This window comes from Castor canadensis, chromosome 3, assembly GCF_047511655.1.
Source record: "Castor canadensis chromosome 3, mCasCan1.hap1v2, whole genome shotgun sequence".
Lineage (NCBI taxonomy): Eukaryota > Metazoa > Chordata > Mammalia > Rodentia > Castoridae > Castor > Castor canadensis.
In genome coordinates, this window is record NC_133388.1 from 196,521,254 (window position 1) to 196,540,791 (window position 19,538).

Sequence of the window (19,538 nt, forward strand, 5' to 3'; positions counted from 1 at the left end):
GTGTCCAGGGGGCACAGTAAGTAATTCTTCCCTCCCTGTTTCCAACCTCCTGCTGCCCTTGCTCGGAAGGCAACTTAGCAGCTTCATGACTGCATCTTACCTGTGTACAAACCTTTTGCTCTCCAGATATGCAAGCGCTGTACTAAGCTGATAGGCATACAGGATCAAAGATGCCAGATCTAAGCTGTACTTCCTCACTTGCAAAAATGACCTCAGCTTTTGGAATGATGGTCAAGACAAAAAAGAGAAATAATCAAAACAGAGAATAGAAATCAACAGTAAGAAAGCCATACTCAACAATGTGAGCATTTCCAAATGCATTTTTAATTATACAAGGACAAGTCTCCTTTAATTAAAAACAGGTTTAACAGATGAAACATTTTTAACACAGAAATTACAGCTAATCATTATTTGAAATCAAATTTGAAATCCTATTGTAAAATTTATGACTATAGACAAATATCTTTCTTTTTTGGCATTACTGGGCTTTGAACTCAGGGCCTCACTCTTGTGAGGCAGGTGCTCTATAACTTGAGTCACTCCGCCAGCTCTTTTACTGTGTGTGTGCTGGGTAATTTTGGGAGGTATTACTTTTTTGCCAGGGCTGGCCTCGAACTGCAATCCTCCTGATTTCTGCCTCCCAAGTAGCTAGGATTTCAGGCGCAAGTTATAGGTGCCAGGCTATAGACAAATTTCTTAAAAAATAAAGATATGCCTCAGGGGAATGAATAAAAGCATAGCATAAAGCACTGATAAGTAGTAATAGTTGGAGAATGAGAAGATGTAGCTGCTGTTCAAACACACACCTGAACGCCCAAACCCAGCTCATTTGCCTGTATTGCAAACCTCACTGCGTCTCAGGCAAGGTGTGAAGATCAATGTGAACGAAGAAGGGTGAAATGGTCACATGAGGGGTGTTCACCCCACTGGACTTACTTAGTCCCGACTATCACTGACACCATTAATTCAGCTACATGCTAACATGGGAAAGAAAGGCACATGAATTTATTAACACCCTAATTCTACCACAAAAGAAAAATTTTAGCAGTAGGTTTTTTTTTGTTGTTGTTGTTTTCTGTTTTGCAGTACTGGGTCTCAACTCAGGGTCTCAAGTTTGCTATGCAAGCACTCTACCACTTGAGCCATTCTGCCAGCCCAGCAATAGTTTTCAAGCTAGAAGAATTAAGTAAACTCTCTAAAAGCAAAAGCAGAAAAAAGCTGTGAACAAGAAGTCTACGCCAACTCTCCATCTGACTGGGCAATGCAGGATGGAGGGAGAAGGTACCACTTAGCTGGTGAAAGCTGACATCTGGGAGCCTCCCCACCAGTGTCTGACTCAGCAGGCTGGGGTGGGGCTCACAGATTTCCATCTTAGCTTACTGGTGGATGACTGGTAAGTTTCTGTGTTCTAGAGAATGTCTGACAGGGCAGTGGATACTCTGTTACTCATATTTTTCAAAGAAACTGTGAGCAAAAGCAGTCTGAAAGTGTCTGAAAGCCACGGCAAATGAATTCTTAAAAAGATTAAGAAATGTTTAGGTTTACAAAAAAAGAAAACACCAAAAAAAGAAATGTTTGTTTACCTAACCTCATCATTAATTTATCCACACTTTCTTTTACCCTCAAATCACTTGGAACCAAAGAGGGGAAAAGAAAACAAACAAAAAAATGCTTGGTCACCTGTTGCCATTATCCTGATAAAACATCTGGATGGGAAAGACACTGCAGCCAGTGCTGGGGGGGTGGGGAGGACACCACTGTTTCTATAAACTTGGATTATAGGTGTGCACCACTGTGCCCAGCTCAATGATGAAGATATTTATACACATATTCTCTAAATCAAATGCACACATAATGCCCAGTGAGACTGCTCTTGAAAATCCATGATGTAAATTACATACTTCTATTTTAAAAGCAAAGGCTATCAAACACCAAGCACAGAGTAAATGATTATGAAGCATGAGACTACTGTCTGTCAAAGGCCCAGACAGGTCTGGATCTCGGTACCTCTCCAAGTGTGCACAGCTCCATGATTATCCAGACAGGATTCTCTGTGATGACTCCAATCAGTTTCACAATATGAGGGTGGTCAAACTGACGCATTGTTACTAGGGAAAAAGTGGTTCCCAGTTACTCATTTGAAAATCCTTTCAGTTCTTCCAAAGACAAGTTCAATGCAGACAGAAAGCAAGGCTAAATGCCATAGAACAATCCTGTCGTAAATGGGCACCAACAGGCATATCCTGCTGCTGGGACGTAAGATAACCACCCCAGCAGACCCACACTGGAGAGAATACAAGGTGTATTAAGGGTCAAGAAAGCCTGTTCTTTCCTTCTTTGGACAAAGTTGACCCTGGGCTAACTTTCCAGATTTTCCTCTGGAAATCTGATAAAGTAGAATTGTGCAATCCATCTAATCAAGCAACATCCCCTATGGTGAAAACCACTTGCAGAAGGGACTACAATTCCCTGGTAGAAAGCCACAGAAAGACACTTCCTTGAGGATGCGGACCTTGGTTAACTAGGCATGTTCCTTGCAAGGGCCCTGGAAGGCATGCTCACAGGGCTATCAAGATGGACTTCTATACTGGACATGAGTGGCTCCTGCATCTACCACTGTGGTCTTGTCCCTCTGCATGGGAAGACTAGCTCTTGGATGGCTGTAAGACATTTGTAAGAGACTGATGCTGTGCTGTATTTTAGCCCTAAACTGCTGTCAGAAAGGTCCAATGTAAAATGTGGTTCGTGGAAGCCACCTGGGCTTGCCTGCCTGCCTGCCTGCCTGACTCACCAGGATCCCAAGGCACTGCACATTAACATGTCTAGGTGAAGCTCATGTTTGTTTATAATTTCTAAGTCACTTTTATCATATGCTAGGACTCAGAAGACACAGAACAACTTCACAGAAAAACACAGGGCTTTAAAAAAACTGGAAGGAACTTTAAGGTGACCTACTCCAGTGGCTCTGAAAACCCCAAGACTTCATAGACTATAACATGAAAAACAGCTTACTATGATGCCAAGTTAGGACATTACTATAAAAACAGAAGTAATTTTTAAAAATATTGCCAACATATAATGTCACCAACATGTTATGAAATAACTGACAATGTAAATATTGTTAGGAAAGATTGTATAAGACTTTGAACCGAGCCAGAAAATATTAGTGTGGATTCTGCCTAGGTCATTCACATATTTTACTACTCCTAAGTTATGGAAAACTGATAATATATACTTAATTCTTGTCCATAAAAATGTAACTTAGTTGCTTATGGGAAAATAAAATCCACCTTGGAATTCCTATTCCCTATACTCGTATACCTTTTAGAATTTTTGCTGATTTCCTTATTCAATAAGTCATGTGCCTTTTTGTACCCACTTATGAGCAGGTCTGCTCTATGGCCTTGAACACAGGGCTAACCTCATTCTTTAACTGAACTACTGCTCAGATGTTTTTTGAGACAGGGTCTCAATATGTAGCCCAGAATGGGATCTCCTACTTCTAGCCCAGGAGTGCCAGGATTATAGGTGTGCACCATGGTTCCTCACTAATTAATGATTTCATTACCTTCCACTCAATTTTTCCTATCTACTTTGTTTGGAAAAAAATATTTATGATCACATCCAAGGGACAGTCCATTAAAACCCCAAAGCCTACACTCATATTCCTCTGGAGTCTTCTCTAGACTAAACAGCCAACTGTCCGTCAGAGGAGGTGTTCTTAGCTCTGTCAAGAGAGTCACTGAAGTGTATAGCCACCATGGCTAGCAATGTCCAGGAGGTCCTATTAGTTTCCTGCACAGTTGCCTCACCTTCATTTGACATAAATCCCTAATGTTTGTGGGGATTTCCCCCACATACTGTTAGAATAGGAACTACTAGTTTTTGTTTTTACATAAAATACATACTCCAAAGTGTGCCATCAAATTTCACCTTGTCAGGTTCATGTCATTTGCTTAAGTAGGCTTATTTTTGGATAAATATTCTGGCACCCAGTGTATTTAGTCTTATTTTCAATTTACTGCTAGTGACTATTTACTGCCACTTCTGGTTTTATGTGATCCTCACATATGGCACTTAAGACTTTTATATTTGTTCTGAAATAATTACAGCAAATACTACCCAGCACAAGACGAAGAGCAAGAGTTTGTGGCCTTTGGAAGCTCTGTAAATGCTGAGCCAATAACCCAAGGAGAAGCTCAGACTAATCTTTAACTACAAGGTTGCTACCTAATTTACAAGCGAAGTCTTACTGAACCTAGTCTTGCTCATCCCTTTATACACTGTCTATGGATGCCTTCCCCATGGCAGAGATGGATATTCGGGACAGAGACTGCATGGTCTAAAGAGCCAGATATTTATTTTCTGGCCTTTACAGGGGAGTTTAGCAACCCCTCAGCTAAGTCAGGTTTCCTGTCTTACGTGCTGCTTGTTAAAGCCTTGCATAAGTTCAACTACTACACCTGCACACTTCCTCAAGTAGCAGTTGAGTAATCCTATCAAAGAAGAAAACCAGGCCAGTCTGACATGATTACTCCAAGAAAATGATACAAGTGGGCTAGGGACATGGCTCAAGTAACAGAACCCATGCCTGGCAATCGTGGGATCCTGGCTTCAATCCCCAGCATTACCAAACTAAATACATACATAAATAAGTTAGTTAACCAAAACTATACAAACGGTTTCTTTAACAATGTCCTATAAAAACACAATCGACTATTCAACCATTTTTAAAATTTGTGATTTTGAAAATATATTATGCACAAGAATCCCACCAAAGATAAGGTAGACAGAATGCTAGGTACTGATGACTGATGTGTTCTGTTTCCTTGGCCTGGGCACTCTGTACAAATGAAAGAGTTGAGACAGAAGCCACTGGCAAAACCACAAAGGGAAAGCCTCTCCTCTACCCTCACACTACAAACACCACATTTACCTAAGAAAAATGTATGCATGTGCCTGTTCAAATGCAGACATTAATTTGCAAGGTAAAAATTATATTGAGTTCCACAGAAATTCTAGAAACTTACAGGCTTCTTGAAGGAATTTCTCTCTCACGCTGTCTGAAGTACAGTTCTTACATGTTTTAATTGCAACTGCCAAAGCTGGATTCTCCTGTTAGGGAAATTATAGAATCACACACACATGCAAAAAAGTTCTTGATATTAGTCAATAGGCACATTCATGAAAAGCTGTTCGTTTTGCGACTATGTGGATTCTGGATCAGACAGAATTAGAACTACAAAATCTTAACGAATAAGAGATACATAAAGATGTGCTACATAAAATCCCCAGAGAAAAATGGACATGCATGTGAAATTACAAATGTTCAGAGTACCTGCTCAGACCCCACTCAGAACAGCCTAGAACAGTACCCAGGATACAAGTGAACAACAGAAGCAGTGGTCCCTGCTCTTGTCCAGTAAAGTCAGTTTCTTAATGCGTTAGAAGAATAATGCTATGGGAGACAGAGAAGTAGAACAGGATATGGGAGACCTCACTTGGTAGACGGTATGAAAGTGTCAAGAAAAGGACACCACCCATGCTTAACCATGTGGCCCAGGATGGGGTGTGTGTGAGCCAGTGAAGCTGAAGCAGAATGCATGGGGGTGGGAACGATGGCATGAGAGGAATGGAGGAGCCATACCAAATGGGGCCTTCCAGGCCAAAACAAAGGCATAGCTAATACTCCAAGTGGAATGGGGAGTCAGGGTGTGGCCTGGTCTAAGGGTCAGAAGGAGTGTTAGGTGTGAGAGATGGCTGCAGGGGACAAGGTCAGGCACGGGAAGTTCTGTAGGTGGCTACCACTGAATCCTGCATGACAGGTGACAGTGGCTCTGGCAAATGTGGTAGCAGTGGCAGTGTAGAGGAAGGCTGAGCTTCTGGGTATGTTCTGAAGGTTGAACAAAGGTGGCTCCTAGTGGGCTGGGGTGGGGGGTAGAGAATGAGAATAAAGTTCAGGACTATGGCCAGAGATACTGGCAAGAAGATGGGCAGGTGAACACCTTGTGCTCATCTTTGGACATGGTAAGCTTGAGATGTAGGTGAGACAGCCAAGGAGCAGTGGAGAGTAGGACAGTGTATCTATGTTCAGGGGGATGCCTGAGCTGGATGGGTGAATTGCATGAAGTCATCAAGGGAGACAGGCCCAAGGACTGGGCTTTAGAGCTCTGCAATAATGAAGAGGTCAAGAAGAAAAGGAGAAAATGGCAAAGCAGACTAGGAAGATGTGACCAGTAAGGCAGGAGAAAAACCAACAAAATGAGTTGTCGTAGAAGCCAAAAAGTTTGTCTTTTCTGATGGAGTGGGTAAATTTAACTATGGTATTATGTAAGAACTTCTATAAATGTCACAAGATATCTCCAGTATATATGGGGATAATTACACAATAATATGATAACTAAAAAAATCTGTCTTTTCTTTAACAAGCTTAAAAGATAGAGTTCAAGAAATACTTGAGAATACTTCTCGGGGAAACATATGAGAAATGATTTGTCACTATATGCTCATCAACAGAATACCATGGGTCCTAGATAGCTTATCTATCTTAGGTCCTGTGTGTGCTTATCTTATCCTGGGTTTAATGTTAGCTTTGCCAGAACCATCTATCCAACTTATTTCATGCTGTGTATTTTTAAGGTGCCTAACAATCTGTTATGAAGGCAAAAAAGCAGAGGGAAAGAGGAGGGAAGGAGAGAAAAGGGTAGATGAGGAATTTGTAAAAGCTTAGCAAGTGTTGAGTCATGGTGCAAGCCTGCTGTCACTACTGTTAAGACTCCTTTCAAAGAAAATTTCCCAAGTCTCCTTGTGAAATGTGGATGAATCAATCAGGCAGGGCACAGCTCAGCAGGGAGAGGCATGGTGGGTGTGCTGCTCTGAATCCTTTTTACTACCTCTGTACGCCTCTCCTTCCCTGGGAATTGCCAGGTGGCATCATCACACAGCTTGAAAAGGGCTGAGCTACTTGGTCCCTGATAGGGCTACATGATCTGTTTTCCATTTTCTCAGTAGGCTTTGAATATTTTTAAGCCCTTTATGTAGGTTTTCTCATTGGGCTGACCATGTTACTTAATTTTTTTTTTTTTTGCAACAGTAGGGTTTGACCTCAGTGCTTCGCATTTGCTAGGCAGGTGCTTTTACCACTTGAACCACACCTCTAGCCCATTTTGCTCTGGTTATTTTGGAGACAGGGTCTTGTTTTCTGCCTCCACCCTCCTATCTTATGATTCCCATGATAGCTGGAATGACAGGCGTGCACCACCATGCACAGGCCTAGGCTGGCCTGGAACCATGATCCTCCTGATCTCAGCCTCTCAAGTAGTCAGGATTACAGGCATGAGTCACTGGCCCCAGCTACATTATCTTATTCTTGAGAATGAAGGGTACACAGGACCTAGGATGTATGTACTAAAGATTAGTCAACAGAAGCTGAAGGAAGGGTGGCAGCCCACATCATGCTACCAGGAGGAGCAGGTGCTGTTAAGAGTGAATCAGGGCAATTCATAGTTGTGACAAGTAGCATACAGTGGTCGCAGCTTGGTAACACAGTATTCATTCTGATCAGGAAGCACTGTCCCCAGCAAGGATGGAGTGTCTACTTGTCACAGAATTTGGTTCTGAAACGCTGTCCATAGTTAATGACCTGAGTGTGAATGAACTTGGTCATGCTGAGCTTTTTCTGAAGACCTCCTGCTCTGTAACTAGGGGAGGCATTCCCATAAATGTCAGTCACAGGCAGGAAAAACTAGCACTGGGGAACTACAGAAGACACGGCATTACCTCTTATCTTCTCAGTTTTGGGACACCAGAATTCAGTCCTGGGCTCACCTCTACTGTACGCTAGCCCATATAGGGCAAAAGGACTCAAGCACACTTAATGCCAACTTCCAAACTGGCACCTTTTATCCTGACCTTCCCTTTCAGCCAAGATTCACATACTGAAACTACCAATTTCTTGCCCTCACCTGGATGTGAAAAGTTGTGTTTTGTTTTTTTTTGTTTTTTTTTTTTGTGGTACTGGGGTTTGAACTCAGGGCTGACATCTTGAGCCACTCCACCCACCCTTTTTTTGGTGATGGGTATTTCGAGATAGGGTCTCGTAAGCTATTTGCCTGTGCTGGCTTCAGACTTTAATCCTGTTGACCTCTGCCTCTGGAGTAGCTGGGATGACAGGTGTGAGCCACTGGTACCCGGTTGGAAAAGTTACTTTAAAGGTGAGTTGACCAAAACATAACTCCTGACATCAAACCAAAAAGACGAATTTTATGTGCCCACTTGACAGCGTTTACAAGGTACTCAGCTATTTAGTCTAGCATTATTCTGGATGTTTCTGTGAGGGCATATTTGAATGCGTTTAACTTTTTGTTTGTTAACACAGGGTCTTGCGATGTAACCCAGGCTGGACTTGAGCTCATGATTCTCTGGTGTGCACCACCATTCTGGGCACTCAAGTGAGTTTAACATTTAAGTCAGCAGAATGCCCTCAGTAGGTGGGCCTCACCCATGGGCCTCCCACAAGAATTAGGGAACTGAGATGCTGATCTTTTCTGGTTTCAGCTGAAACCACTCTCTATTTCCTCAGCTTTAGGATTTTGACCAAACTAGATCATAGGCTCTCCTGGTCTATAGCTTGCCAAACAGAGATCTTGGACTTGTCAGTCTCCATCACCACAGGAGCCAATTCCTTACAGCAAATCTGTCTGTCACAGATCCTGGTGGTCTGCCTCTGAAGAAAGCTGTTTTTCCCCACAGTCTTCAACACCTCTCTTATGAAACAGTGTTCACATAGTTATTCAAGGAAGACAATCTAGACACTGTATTTGCTTCTTCTGCTTCACTTGCCCTCTACGCTCTATAGTTTGGGAGTGGGACCTACTGCTCCTACTACAGCAATTAATCAGAAGCAAGGAATCAGGAGAGTGAGGCCTCCTCACTCCTGCTGTAATTGCATCACTTTACCACAAGCCCCACAGGCAGAGTGGTGACTGCCTCCTTGTTCCAACCCTAACCTGCCTTCACAAGACATGTCTCATGTTCTACTGATTGCACTAACTAGGTGGCAAAAGGGAGGTATTTTTAAAATGTTAACTGGCTCATCTAATAGGGCCCAATTCTCCCTAAGGGTGTCTGCATCTCTTATCTTCATCTACTGCTATCAACTCTCTCCTGTTACAGAAGACATCAGAAAGGCATTCAACAAAATGCTGAGTGCTATTTTTCTGGGGACCGGGACTCATTCAATAACTAGTTGGTAAACATTAAATATTTTTAAAAACTCTCTAGGATTTCACAGCTAAAATGGATTCATTTAAAAGAAGTGAACGAGGACTGGCAAGCTCAGTCATAGAGCACCTTCCTAGCAGGTGCAAGGTCCTGGGTTTGACGCTCAAGATTACAAAATAAAGAAAAAAAAAAAAAAGAAGGAAAGAAAGAAAGAATGAACTAAAGTCCACCAGTCCTGCTAATAGCTATATGAACCAGGTGAGCCACTAAACTCTGGGAACCATAGAACACTGATCTATTAGGAAGTGTAGAGATGGAAGGAAAGGCTAAAGTCATCTGGTTCAATGATTCAGAGGCCAGAAGCCCCACTGCTCTACATCTCATGGCTGAACACAGCCATGTTTAAATTTAGATTCAGTGCTCTTTCTAAAGCATTTTGCCTCAAAAAGCAGAGTTAAGAGAATGAGGAAGATACATACTGATATATATATTTTTTTAATGGGAAAAGGGAAAGCAACAGATAAGTAATAATAAACCATGTAATCTGATATAAGCACAAAGCTGTAATGGCAAAGTCACTCACTACTACAATGCACTAGTGGGAAGACCATGGGAGAACACTGCCTGCAGTGTCCAGAGCAGGGAAGCAAGTGAGCTATAGTTTTCTGCAACGTTCTAACTTCACTTACAGACAACTTTGAGCACCTGTTATCATTCAGATTTTTTTTTTTTTTTGAGGTACTGGGGCTTGAACTCAGGGCCTTATGCTTCCTAGGCAGGTACTCTACACTTGAGCCATACCACCAGCATTATTCTAGTTTTTAGAAAGGTTTCTTGAGCAAGTGCAGAGTGTAATTTTAAAATTTCATTTTAAAAACCACCAATCTAATTTAAAAGAAAAAAAGAAAGAAATGATGGCAGGTGCTGGTAAAGTGATGACTGCTAGGAATGTAAAACTGAACAGCTGCTTTGGAAATCAGTTTGGTAGTTTGTCAAAAAGTTAAACATAGCTACTATAAGAGGAAGCAACTCCACATTGGCGTATATACAAAAAAAAGAACCATATGAATACATGCTTATATATGATGTTCACAGAAGCATTTTAATAATTAAAAACAATCCAGATGTTCTACACCTAAAGAATGGATTTTAAAAGAGTGGCATAAAGACCACATATTAGGATTACATTTCTATGAGATATCCACAATAGGAAAACTGAAGAGACAGAAAGGAGATGGAGAGGTTGGAAGATGGATTGTAACTGCTAACTTTTTTTTTTTTTTGTGGTACTGGGGCTTGCACTCAGGGCCTACACCTTGAACCACTCCACCAGCCCTTTTTTGTGGTATTTTTTTTCAAGATAGGGTCTTGTGAACTATTTTGCCCAGGCTGGCTTCACACCATGATCCTCCTAATGTCTGCCTCCTGAGTAGCTAGAATTACAGGCATAAGCCGCCTGCGCCCAGCTCAGCTAATAGGTTTCTGAGGTGAATAAAATGGTCTAAAACTGTGGTGATGTCTGCGCGACTCTGAAAACACTAAGCAGTCCTAAGTCATGCATACTCTCTAAGCTCTTTTGGGGATAAATTGTGGCAAATTAACATCCTTTTCTTGGACGTGTAGTAAGTGGGAGTACCAGCTAACTGTTGTTGGTACTGATCAGTCACCTATGGACTCTGCTGCTGATGACACAGGCAGAATGCTGAAATTAATCAAGACGGACCTGGACCCACATGAGCGAATTTTGCCAATTTTCTTGATTTCTGAATACACCAAGTAAGGTGACATGAAAAACAATAAGCTTCAAAAATACAATGCCTAGAAGCACTGAGGACTCATGAAAACAAGAGGCAATTTAAACAGTCAAACCGAGCACACAATTCTGCATCACAGTGACTTACGGGACTGACGTAAACGCCTTGGTGCACATCTCCAAACTGGCCTTCTCCAATACAGCGTCCAAGTTCTATTCTTTCTCTTTGAATTTCATAATCCCTGGCTGCAAAACATGAGCCATTCATCATACATACTTATGTGCAATACTTCACAACTGGATATAGCATTTGATACACACATTCCATTTCAATAACACTTACAAACACAAATTTCACCCAAGGCACAATATAATAAAAATGTTTTAAATAGAGTGGAATTCTCTTAAACATTACTTTAAAAGGAATTTCTGTGTGAGTTATGGGATCGAAGAAGTGCCAAAACAATTAGCTCTATTAAAGGTAGACTTTTTAATCATGCTGTTCCTAGGAGTTTTTGAATCTCTCTGATTTATTTGGTATCTATAGTTTTCTAAATAATTGCTCCAAGTATAATATGTTTAATTGGTAACAGCTTATTAGTTTAGCTATTAATATATGCAGATCATAAAACACATTTGAAGTAATTATTTTACAAATAGCTGGTTTGTAAATACAGAGGTAGCATAAAAATTGTGTCGCTGACCAAACCTTATGTTTTGAAAGTTTAAGAGTTTTCCACTTCATTATAATCTTATCTCTATATTATTCATAGAGCTAAAAGAGTTTAAAGAGGTAGTTCCTAAAAACTAATTTCAAAATTAGATGACTTAGAATCAAGGTTGAACACATCAACATAAACTGAGAGTATGTGCCACAAATGAACACATTAAGTTGTGAGTTACGGAAAGGCAGTGATTTAGTAGGCTGTTGAGGCACACAGAAAAAAAATGCCCACTAGGACCATAATAAATTGAGTACTAATTCAATCAACTACCTGGTACTCTGCTTTATTTCAAGTGTGGACTACATCCCCATAACCCATACTTGCACGCATTCCATTAGTGTAATCACCAGTAGAACAAGCCATCGGCCAAATATTTAAAATTGTTCCCTTGGGTGATCAAAGTATAAGTCATACAGAACACCCCATTCACAGTTTAGGTAGCTGTTTCCTCTTTAAAATCACTTTAGCTAATAATTTCACTGACTTAACAGTATGAGTAAAACAATGTCCAACAGTTTAAAAGTTAACTGAAAATGAAACATCCCGCCTCATTCCATGGTTGCAATTGCAAGCAAATGCAGTATGTCAAAGGAATCCTTTACCTTCATCTATTCCATAGCTTTCTGTATTGCAATTAAGAGAGAAAAAATTAGTTATTTCTTGCTTAGAAATAACTAATAGCAATTAGGTTAACAACAACAAACTTGGAGAATACGCTCATTAACATTTACTTTATTAAGTATTTTAAACACAAATGAGTAAAAAAACAGAACTAAGTAAGAGCAAGTAACAAACAGCCCTAAGTTAACTCAGTGTTATTTAAGCAATGCCTTTAAATCTCTACCTCACAGATTTCTAATGTATACCTCACTTTTGTAGGGTCTAGGTAAAAGGTGCCATGTTAGACATTTACTACTCATGCACAAATTATAAATAGACCACTGCAGATGTGAATTCTCTGTAGGAATGTACAAACAAAAAAGTGAAATTATAAATCTTCCCAAATTGCTGCTGGCAGTCAAAATGTACACACTAAGTCTCTGCTCTTGGGTCAGGTTCAATCGCTGTGATAAAGGGGCTGGTGGTGTGGCTCAAGCAGTAAGACTGCCTGCCTTGCAATGGTGAGCCCCTGAGTTCAAATCCCGGGGCTGTCCCCCACCCCCCAACACTCTGATAAAAAGAATTCGAAAAAGAAAGTGGTATGCTCAAGAAAATGCATGCCTCAGAGGCTTGGTTGTAACTCTTCATTTTGGTAATGTCTCTCAATGTATACAGAAAATCCAAATGAAAACATCTCTTAAATACTACACAATACAGTAAAGTAGCTAAAATATTTAGCTCTGTTGAAGTCTACTGAAATCAGAACAGACTGAAAATTAGTAAGGCTTCTGAGGCCTCTTTAAGAGCCAGAGGAAAAAAATTTTGTACAAAAACAAAATTTCAAAATCTGGCGACAATATACTCCAAGGCAAGACCTGGGTTTCTAGATTCTTCTACACCAAGCTACACAGTCACTGTGAAGAAGAGTGCCTTGACACTTCCAGGCTTTGAGGAGCTCCTCCAAGGTTCTGTGTCCCCTACCTTCCACAGGGCTGAATGGACTAAAGGCTAGAAGCCATTTAGATTGGTCAGTCAACAGCAATAAGGAACAATTTCAAAGGGGAACTGTGAGTCTGTGAGAGAGTGTGTCTACACCCTCATGACTGAATGTGTGTATTTAACCTTTACACAATACAAATTTTCTACAGAGGAAATATGGAAGGTTGCATTATTACAGATTATAGTAATTCTGTAACTAAACTAAATTAGAGCCATTTGCGTTACAGGCTTCTGACCTTAGAACGGGCACATACAGAAGCTGAAGAAGAGTATTTGTTAAGTACTCAGTAAGTAAGGCTCCCCGTGATAATAAGTATCAACAACTTGTCAGCTCAAGGCACTTGAGAGAGGGAAGAAGGGGACGTCTACTTACTTGAGGGCATGGTATATGTGTCTTCTTCATCTATGATCTCCGCATAATCGTCTGTCTCTGTATGAAAGCAAACAGATGTTGGCAGAGGTTAAGTGTTTTCCTTTTGTCCTTTAAGATAATCTGAAAAGGCAAATAACCTGCCTAATCCCAACTATGCTTAAATACTCTTAAAATGCTGTCATTCAAATTTTGCTCACGCACAAGTAATTTATGGAAATAAAAGTGACACCACTGCTCAACATGTTACAATCCACAGTCCTGTTTACCTCAGAAGACCCTTGTGAAATAGCTCTGTATGTTATCCCACAGAACTCTCCCTCACCTACACCAAAGGCATGTTTAAAACCACTGTGGTCTATTGAGACTTCCCTAAAGAAATCCTTTGAACAAAGTCAACATCTCCAAAGCCCAGTCAGTACTTGATTTTATTAATGACTAGACTCAAAGCATGATCTCAAATTTCTCTTTCAGAGAATAAATGGAGGCCTAATTTTTGAGGACATGAACTGGACTGGTAGAAAACCGGAACCCAGGAATTTAGCTTTTTCACCCAGATATTTGCAGAGTATACATTAATATTACAAAGGCAAAATATCTGCCAAAAAAAACCAAAACAAAACAAAGAGCATATTAAAATGGGTTCTTTTGTGAGATATGTCAAGAAGTTCCAATCTTTCTATTTATTCCAACTTAAAAAATGTACCACCCTATTACTGGGAAATAAAGAAAAAACTCCTCTGGAGAAAACCACCACTCACTGAATAACACATGTTGAAAACCCACTGAGTCTGTTTTACTCTTTCTGGAAAAAGACCTCCACCACTCCATGTGTGAGCACTGAGCCTGCCAGTCCATTCCTACAGTCACAACAAGGACAGGCAGTACTTCTGATAAAGCTCTGGGAGAGCTGGCTGACACCTGCACTCAGCCCCAGGGAGGCTGACAGCTGCAATGCTTTCTACTGTGTGGCCCACTTAGGGCCGCACTCAGGGATTAAAAGCACAGAAGCCAAGGAAAGTAGAGAATGTGTGTCCTTTACAATAAGATGTTAATCAGCGCACACGGTGCCACAGGAAGGATTGACACACGGTGCCACATGAAGGAATGACATTAAAGCTGCAACTGTATTTAATATGTAAATCACCAAAAGTGACTGAAGTATGGCAGAATCCAAAGTCAATACATTGATTCTGTTTAAGACATTTATCAAATGTAAAATATTCCTAAGTCCTGTATGACAGGCAGGTATGCTATCTTATTCTTATTCTTAGATGTTTATACTACTACTTACATGATTAAAGAAAAAAAATCTATTCCAAACCTTACATTCTCCTATTTCCATACTTCCTCTTCTCCTGTTCTCAGTGAACCCTGAGAACAGAAAATTGGTGTCCAAAGACCTGGAACTTTGCTTTTGTGTAAGATGGCTTATCAAAGGACCTGTGAAAGAAGACTGGGGACACAGGAGCTGCTCGAATGCTTGTTAACAGCAAGGACTAAGGGGTAAGGAATCTGACAGCTCAGGCAACTCACAGAAGGGCATCTGCCAACCACTTTCTCTTTGCATTCCATAATTTAGCATGCTCCATATTATGGCCCCCTCAGATATCGAATACAACCAAGTGTGCATTTCCACTAAGAGCAGCCCCAGACCCTCACTCAGGCCTCCTCTCCAGTGACACAGCACATGCCTTTGACTGACCCAAGGGGATGCTGCCCTGGGACTCGGCAGCTGTTTCAGGAACACCCCACAGGCACCGCAGCCTCCCAGGGGTGCAGGGGACCACACCAAGTCTGTCCAGAAGTCAAATCTCTCAGTCCCAGTGAGGATGATGATGATGAAAGCAATCATGACAGCAATGGCAGGGATCTCTGCTGAAGGCCTACCAGGTGCTAAAGTTCACATGGGCTCAGGCCAATTACGCTTTCAGCCAAAGCACTGCCTCATTTTGAGTCCTTTCCTCAAACTAATTTTCCCCTGATCTTAATCACATTCCCCAATTTATTGTCATCATCACCTCTAACTGCCTAGCATTAGTTTGTTTCCTTATTACCTGTCTTCCCACCTTTCCAGAACAGAGTGCCCACTGGGGCAGAACCCTCATGCACCTAGTTCATCCCTGGGTTCTCCAGAGCTGAACCTGATACACAGAAGGCGCTCAGGAGATACTGCTAAGCAACAAGGCTGGATGCACTGCTCCAACACGGCGAGGGACAACGCATCCCTGCGACCCCAAGGCACAGGACATGAAAACTTGTTCAGGGTGGCATAGACAGTGACCAGCAGGCCTGCCGTACCTGTGCAAGGCACATGTGACTTTCAGGGTGTCACTTCACCTGACTATGATGCAGCTGTGACCTCATGTGTGCAAGGAAAGCAGCATACACCTGTATGAGGACCACTGGAGATTCACATAAAGGTGAGGCGTAGCCCTGCACGTAACAGGTGATGGAAAATGGAAGCTCCTCTTGCTGCTGTGCTTGTGAAGTGTGAGTGCTTTGTGAGAGGACCTGGCAGCTGAGGGGCTGCCATCCCTGTGTGCTGAATCTTTTGGTCAGTCTTGATGTGACTAATTCCTTTAAGGACTGTCTTACAAAACCTCCAGGACAGATATCGAAGCCCAGGATAATTCTAAAGAAGTATATTAAAATGGCTAATATACAGCAAGCTAGCATGCAACACTGACTTGTAAAAAATTATGCTGCATACATTTTGATTAATTAATTCACACAATTACAAGAATAGGTCTATAATTTTTTTTAAAAGCTATGTGGGGGGGAGGGGAGAGAGGGAGAGGGTGGGGGAGGGGGCAGGGGGGAGAAATGACGCAAACAATGTATGCACATGCGAATAAATGAATAAAAAATAAAACAAAAAAAAACTATGTGAATTTTACATAAAACCTCTTTGTTATTGAGAACCACTTATAATATTTGGGGTAAAAATATGTACTATGATGCAACTAGAATGAACTTCATGGGTTGGTTCTTAAAGTGCAAAGTGACACTGTGGAAGGTACACGCAACTGTGAAGGCTCATTTATCCTTAGGACTGTGGGACACTATGACACTAATATGAGAGCCCAGCTAGAAACTGCCTCCCTTTCCCATAAATAATGGTATTACAAGAGGAAAATCTAAAAAAAAAAGAAAATGGCTCAAAGATCTGGAAAGGAAACTACATACTCTGCAAATAAGGATGGTGACAAGGACTGCAGGTTTAAGGATGTCAGGGTGTCCTCAACAATTATGTGCACATGTGCACCATCATTTTTCCCTCAGCAGACTCTCCCGTGGTGGCATTGCTACTACCATCTCTGTATCATGTGCAGGAAGCTGAGGCACAAAGGAGAGAGAAAACTTTTTCTAGCTTCCAAAGCCACAGACCTGGGCTTCGAAGTACCTTACACCATCCATTATCATTCTTCACAAAATTTATTTAATTTGTATTTGTGAAAGGAGATACCTTTTGCTTTTGGACTATCAAAAGTTCCACTAGGGATATTTTCAGATTTTTTTTCTCTCTAACGTGGGCACAATTTTGCTACAAGGAACTCTCAAGAAAGCTCATCTAGATGTGCAAACTTGGAAGACCATTTCAGGATGCCTGGACCATGAGTGAAAGATTTTTAAAAAACCATCAAAAGTCATAGTGTGCATGTAGTCCCAGCAATTAGAAGATTAAGGCAGGAGGATTGGTTGGGCCTGGAATATAGTCTAGGCAACTTAGTGAGACCCAGTTTCAAAAAAATAAATAAATAAAATATTAAAAAAGGAGACTTCTAAAATTTGTATACTGCAATTTGAATGGTACAGCATCACAAATATGTGGTTAAAATTAGAAAGATGGGAAGACCTGTTAAAAATATAGAAACTGATAGCTCAGAAAACAGGAGAGAAAAACTCTATGTTCTCACGTTACCACATGAGATGTTCTCATGTTAGAGATATGACATGAAGTCACTACTGAAATGATCAACTTTCTTAGGTGACGTTATAGGCTACTGCTGTGACTTAAAAGGCCTGATGGCTCTGGAGCTGAAGAGAGTCAGTGTGGCACTTGGGAGGGATGTATTAGAGGAGAATGGTTACTATCCCTTAGTTTGTAAATAAAAGAAGCTGCACAAAAGCCTTAAGCTCAAAAACTTCATAGGTACTGAAATACGTGGAATTTCCCATGTATGAGGCAGACAGTGTGATTTTATTCCCACAACTCTCCCCTTCCTGCTGGTGGTATGTGTGCTGGCATGGGTACAAGCAATTCTGGCCACTTGTTCCCTGCTGCTGTGCAGAGGGATGAGGTGTGTTAGAAGTTTGATAAGTTAGTGTATCAATCCAATGCACTAACGTCTTTATAACGACTACGGTATCTAGGCAATTCAGGAATACTAACCAATTTCAGCCTCTTATCCAACCTGGATAACACCATGTGCCATGAACTGTGAAGCAGTAGAAAGCGTTCTAGGCGGTAAGACGAGCCCACATAGCTCTGTAATGTTAATGAGATATGTGACCTAGATAGGGACTGGCACATTTTCTATGATAGGTTAGACAGGAAACGTTCTAGGCTGTGCTAGATATCCAGTCTCTGTGGCAGCTGCTCAACTTTGCTACTCAAATCATTGCCGATAGGTACTCAGACGGCAACAAGCTGACAGGGCTATGTTCCAACAAAACTTTACTTATGGACATTGAAATCTGAAGTTCATATAGTCCTGATATCACAAATACTGGTTTTCTTCTGATATTTTCCCCTCAAGCCATAAAAACATTGATACTTCAATGGCAGAATAAGAACAGTTGGTCTTTAAGTTTATGGACCCTTGCCCAAGACCAAGCAAGTGGACCCTTAAGACTGCTGACCTGTAAGGTGGTGAGCATACTCAGCCCTGGGAAACTCAAATGTGGGAGAATACACAGAAGGGCCTGAATTCTGTCCGTCTGGAGAATTCGTTTTGAGATGTTCAGTCTGATTTGCAGTAACTGGGAGTAAGCAATCTGCTGGAGATCTCAGGAGTCAACTGGTAGCAGGGTGGGGCAGCGGACAGTGTGAGATTGGAGCCTGAGACCTGACTACTGGCCTCTGATCATCACTTCCCTCATCTGTAAAACAAACTGCCACTTAGTGACATCTGGGATGACTTGGGCGTGTCAGGACTCACACAGGCCAGTCACTGGCACACAGCAGCTCCCTGGGAATGGCAACCGCTCATTTATTTACCACCATGGAATGACCTAGACACAAGGCTCCAGTCTGGCTCCTAATCCCAAGAAGAACATGCACTTTCCTCAAGTCCTGTTTAGTTAAGGTCTCTGACTGCAGCTGCAACTGCTTCCATCATTCTACGGTATATCACAAAATGAATAGGGTGAAAGCTTCAGTGAAAGTACTGTTACTTAACCACAAGAAAAAAAACGCACATCTTCCTTCATTTTTAGTTTGAAACATCTTACTCCTCTGGTATGAAGAAGCATATGATATAAAAGTGAAGCATAAGACACTAGACAAGATTTAAAAATTCCTAGCTTATTAAGTGCTATTAATTGTTTGAGAAAAAGATCATTATCCTAATAATGCTGATATCTCCCTAATTAGTTGTATGACTCTTAAAAACCACTTTCATTTTTTCTTTTACTACCTCATTCTTAGACTAAGAATTATTATACACACATCACATAAATAATCGCATAGCAATAACACAAATGTGAAAATAAATATTACCGTCCCCACTAATTTCATCTGCAGATCCAGGTGGCATGCAAAGAAAGGGGGAGTAGAGAACAGAGGGAAGGAGAGACAGGAAAGAGAAGAGGGAAAGAGGGGAAACACACTATTAAAATGACAAGCAAATCAAAGTGTAAGAAA

At 41.2% G+C, this 19,538-nt stretch overlaps 1 protein-coding gene across 20 annotated transcripts in view; it reads right to left on the reverse strand.

Annotated features, from left to right (window-relative positions):
• The window catches only part of Ptk2 (protein tyrosine kinase 2), a 252,149-nt gene that overhangs the window by 71,524 nt on the left and 161,087 nt on the right, over nucleotides 1-19,538 (reverse strand). For 12 of the 20 annotated variants that reach the window (XM_074069293.1, XM_074069292.1, XM_074069295.1 and 9 more), the window contains 7 exons: nucleotides 19,395-19,412; nucleotides 13,673-13,729; nucleotides 12,303-12,323; nucleotides 11,124-11,221; nucleotides 5,031-5,115; nucleotides 2,008-2,108; nucleotides 101-216 (listed from right to left, as the gene is read on the reverse strand). In XM_074069293.1, the coding sequence (XP_073925394.1) occupies nucleotides 101-216; nucleotides 2,008-2,108; nucleotides 5,031-5,115; nucleotides 11,124-11,221; nucleotides 12,303-12,323; nucleotides 13,673-13,729; nucleotides 19,395-19,412 (496 nt within the window). The remainder of the gene's footprint in view (nucleotides 1-100; nucleotides 217-2,007; nucleotides 2,109-5,030; nucleotides 5,116-11,123; nucleotides 11,222-12,302; nucleotides 12,324-13,672; nucleotides 13,730-19,394; nucleotides 19,413-19,538) is intronic. The other 8 variants (XM_074069291.1, XM_074069287.1, XM_020156947.2 and 5 more) reach the window with 3 other exon arrangements.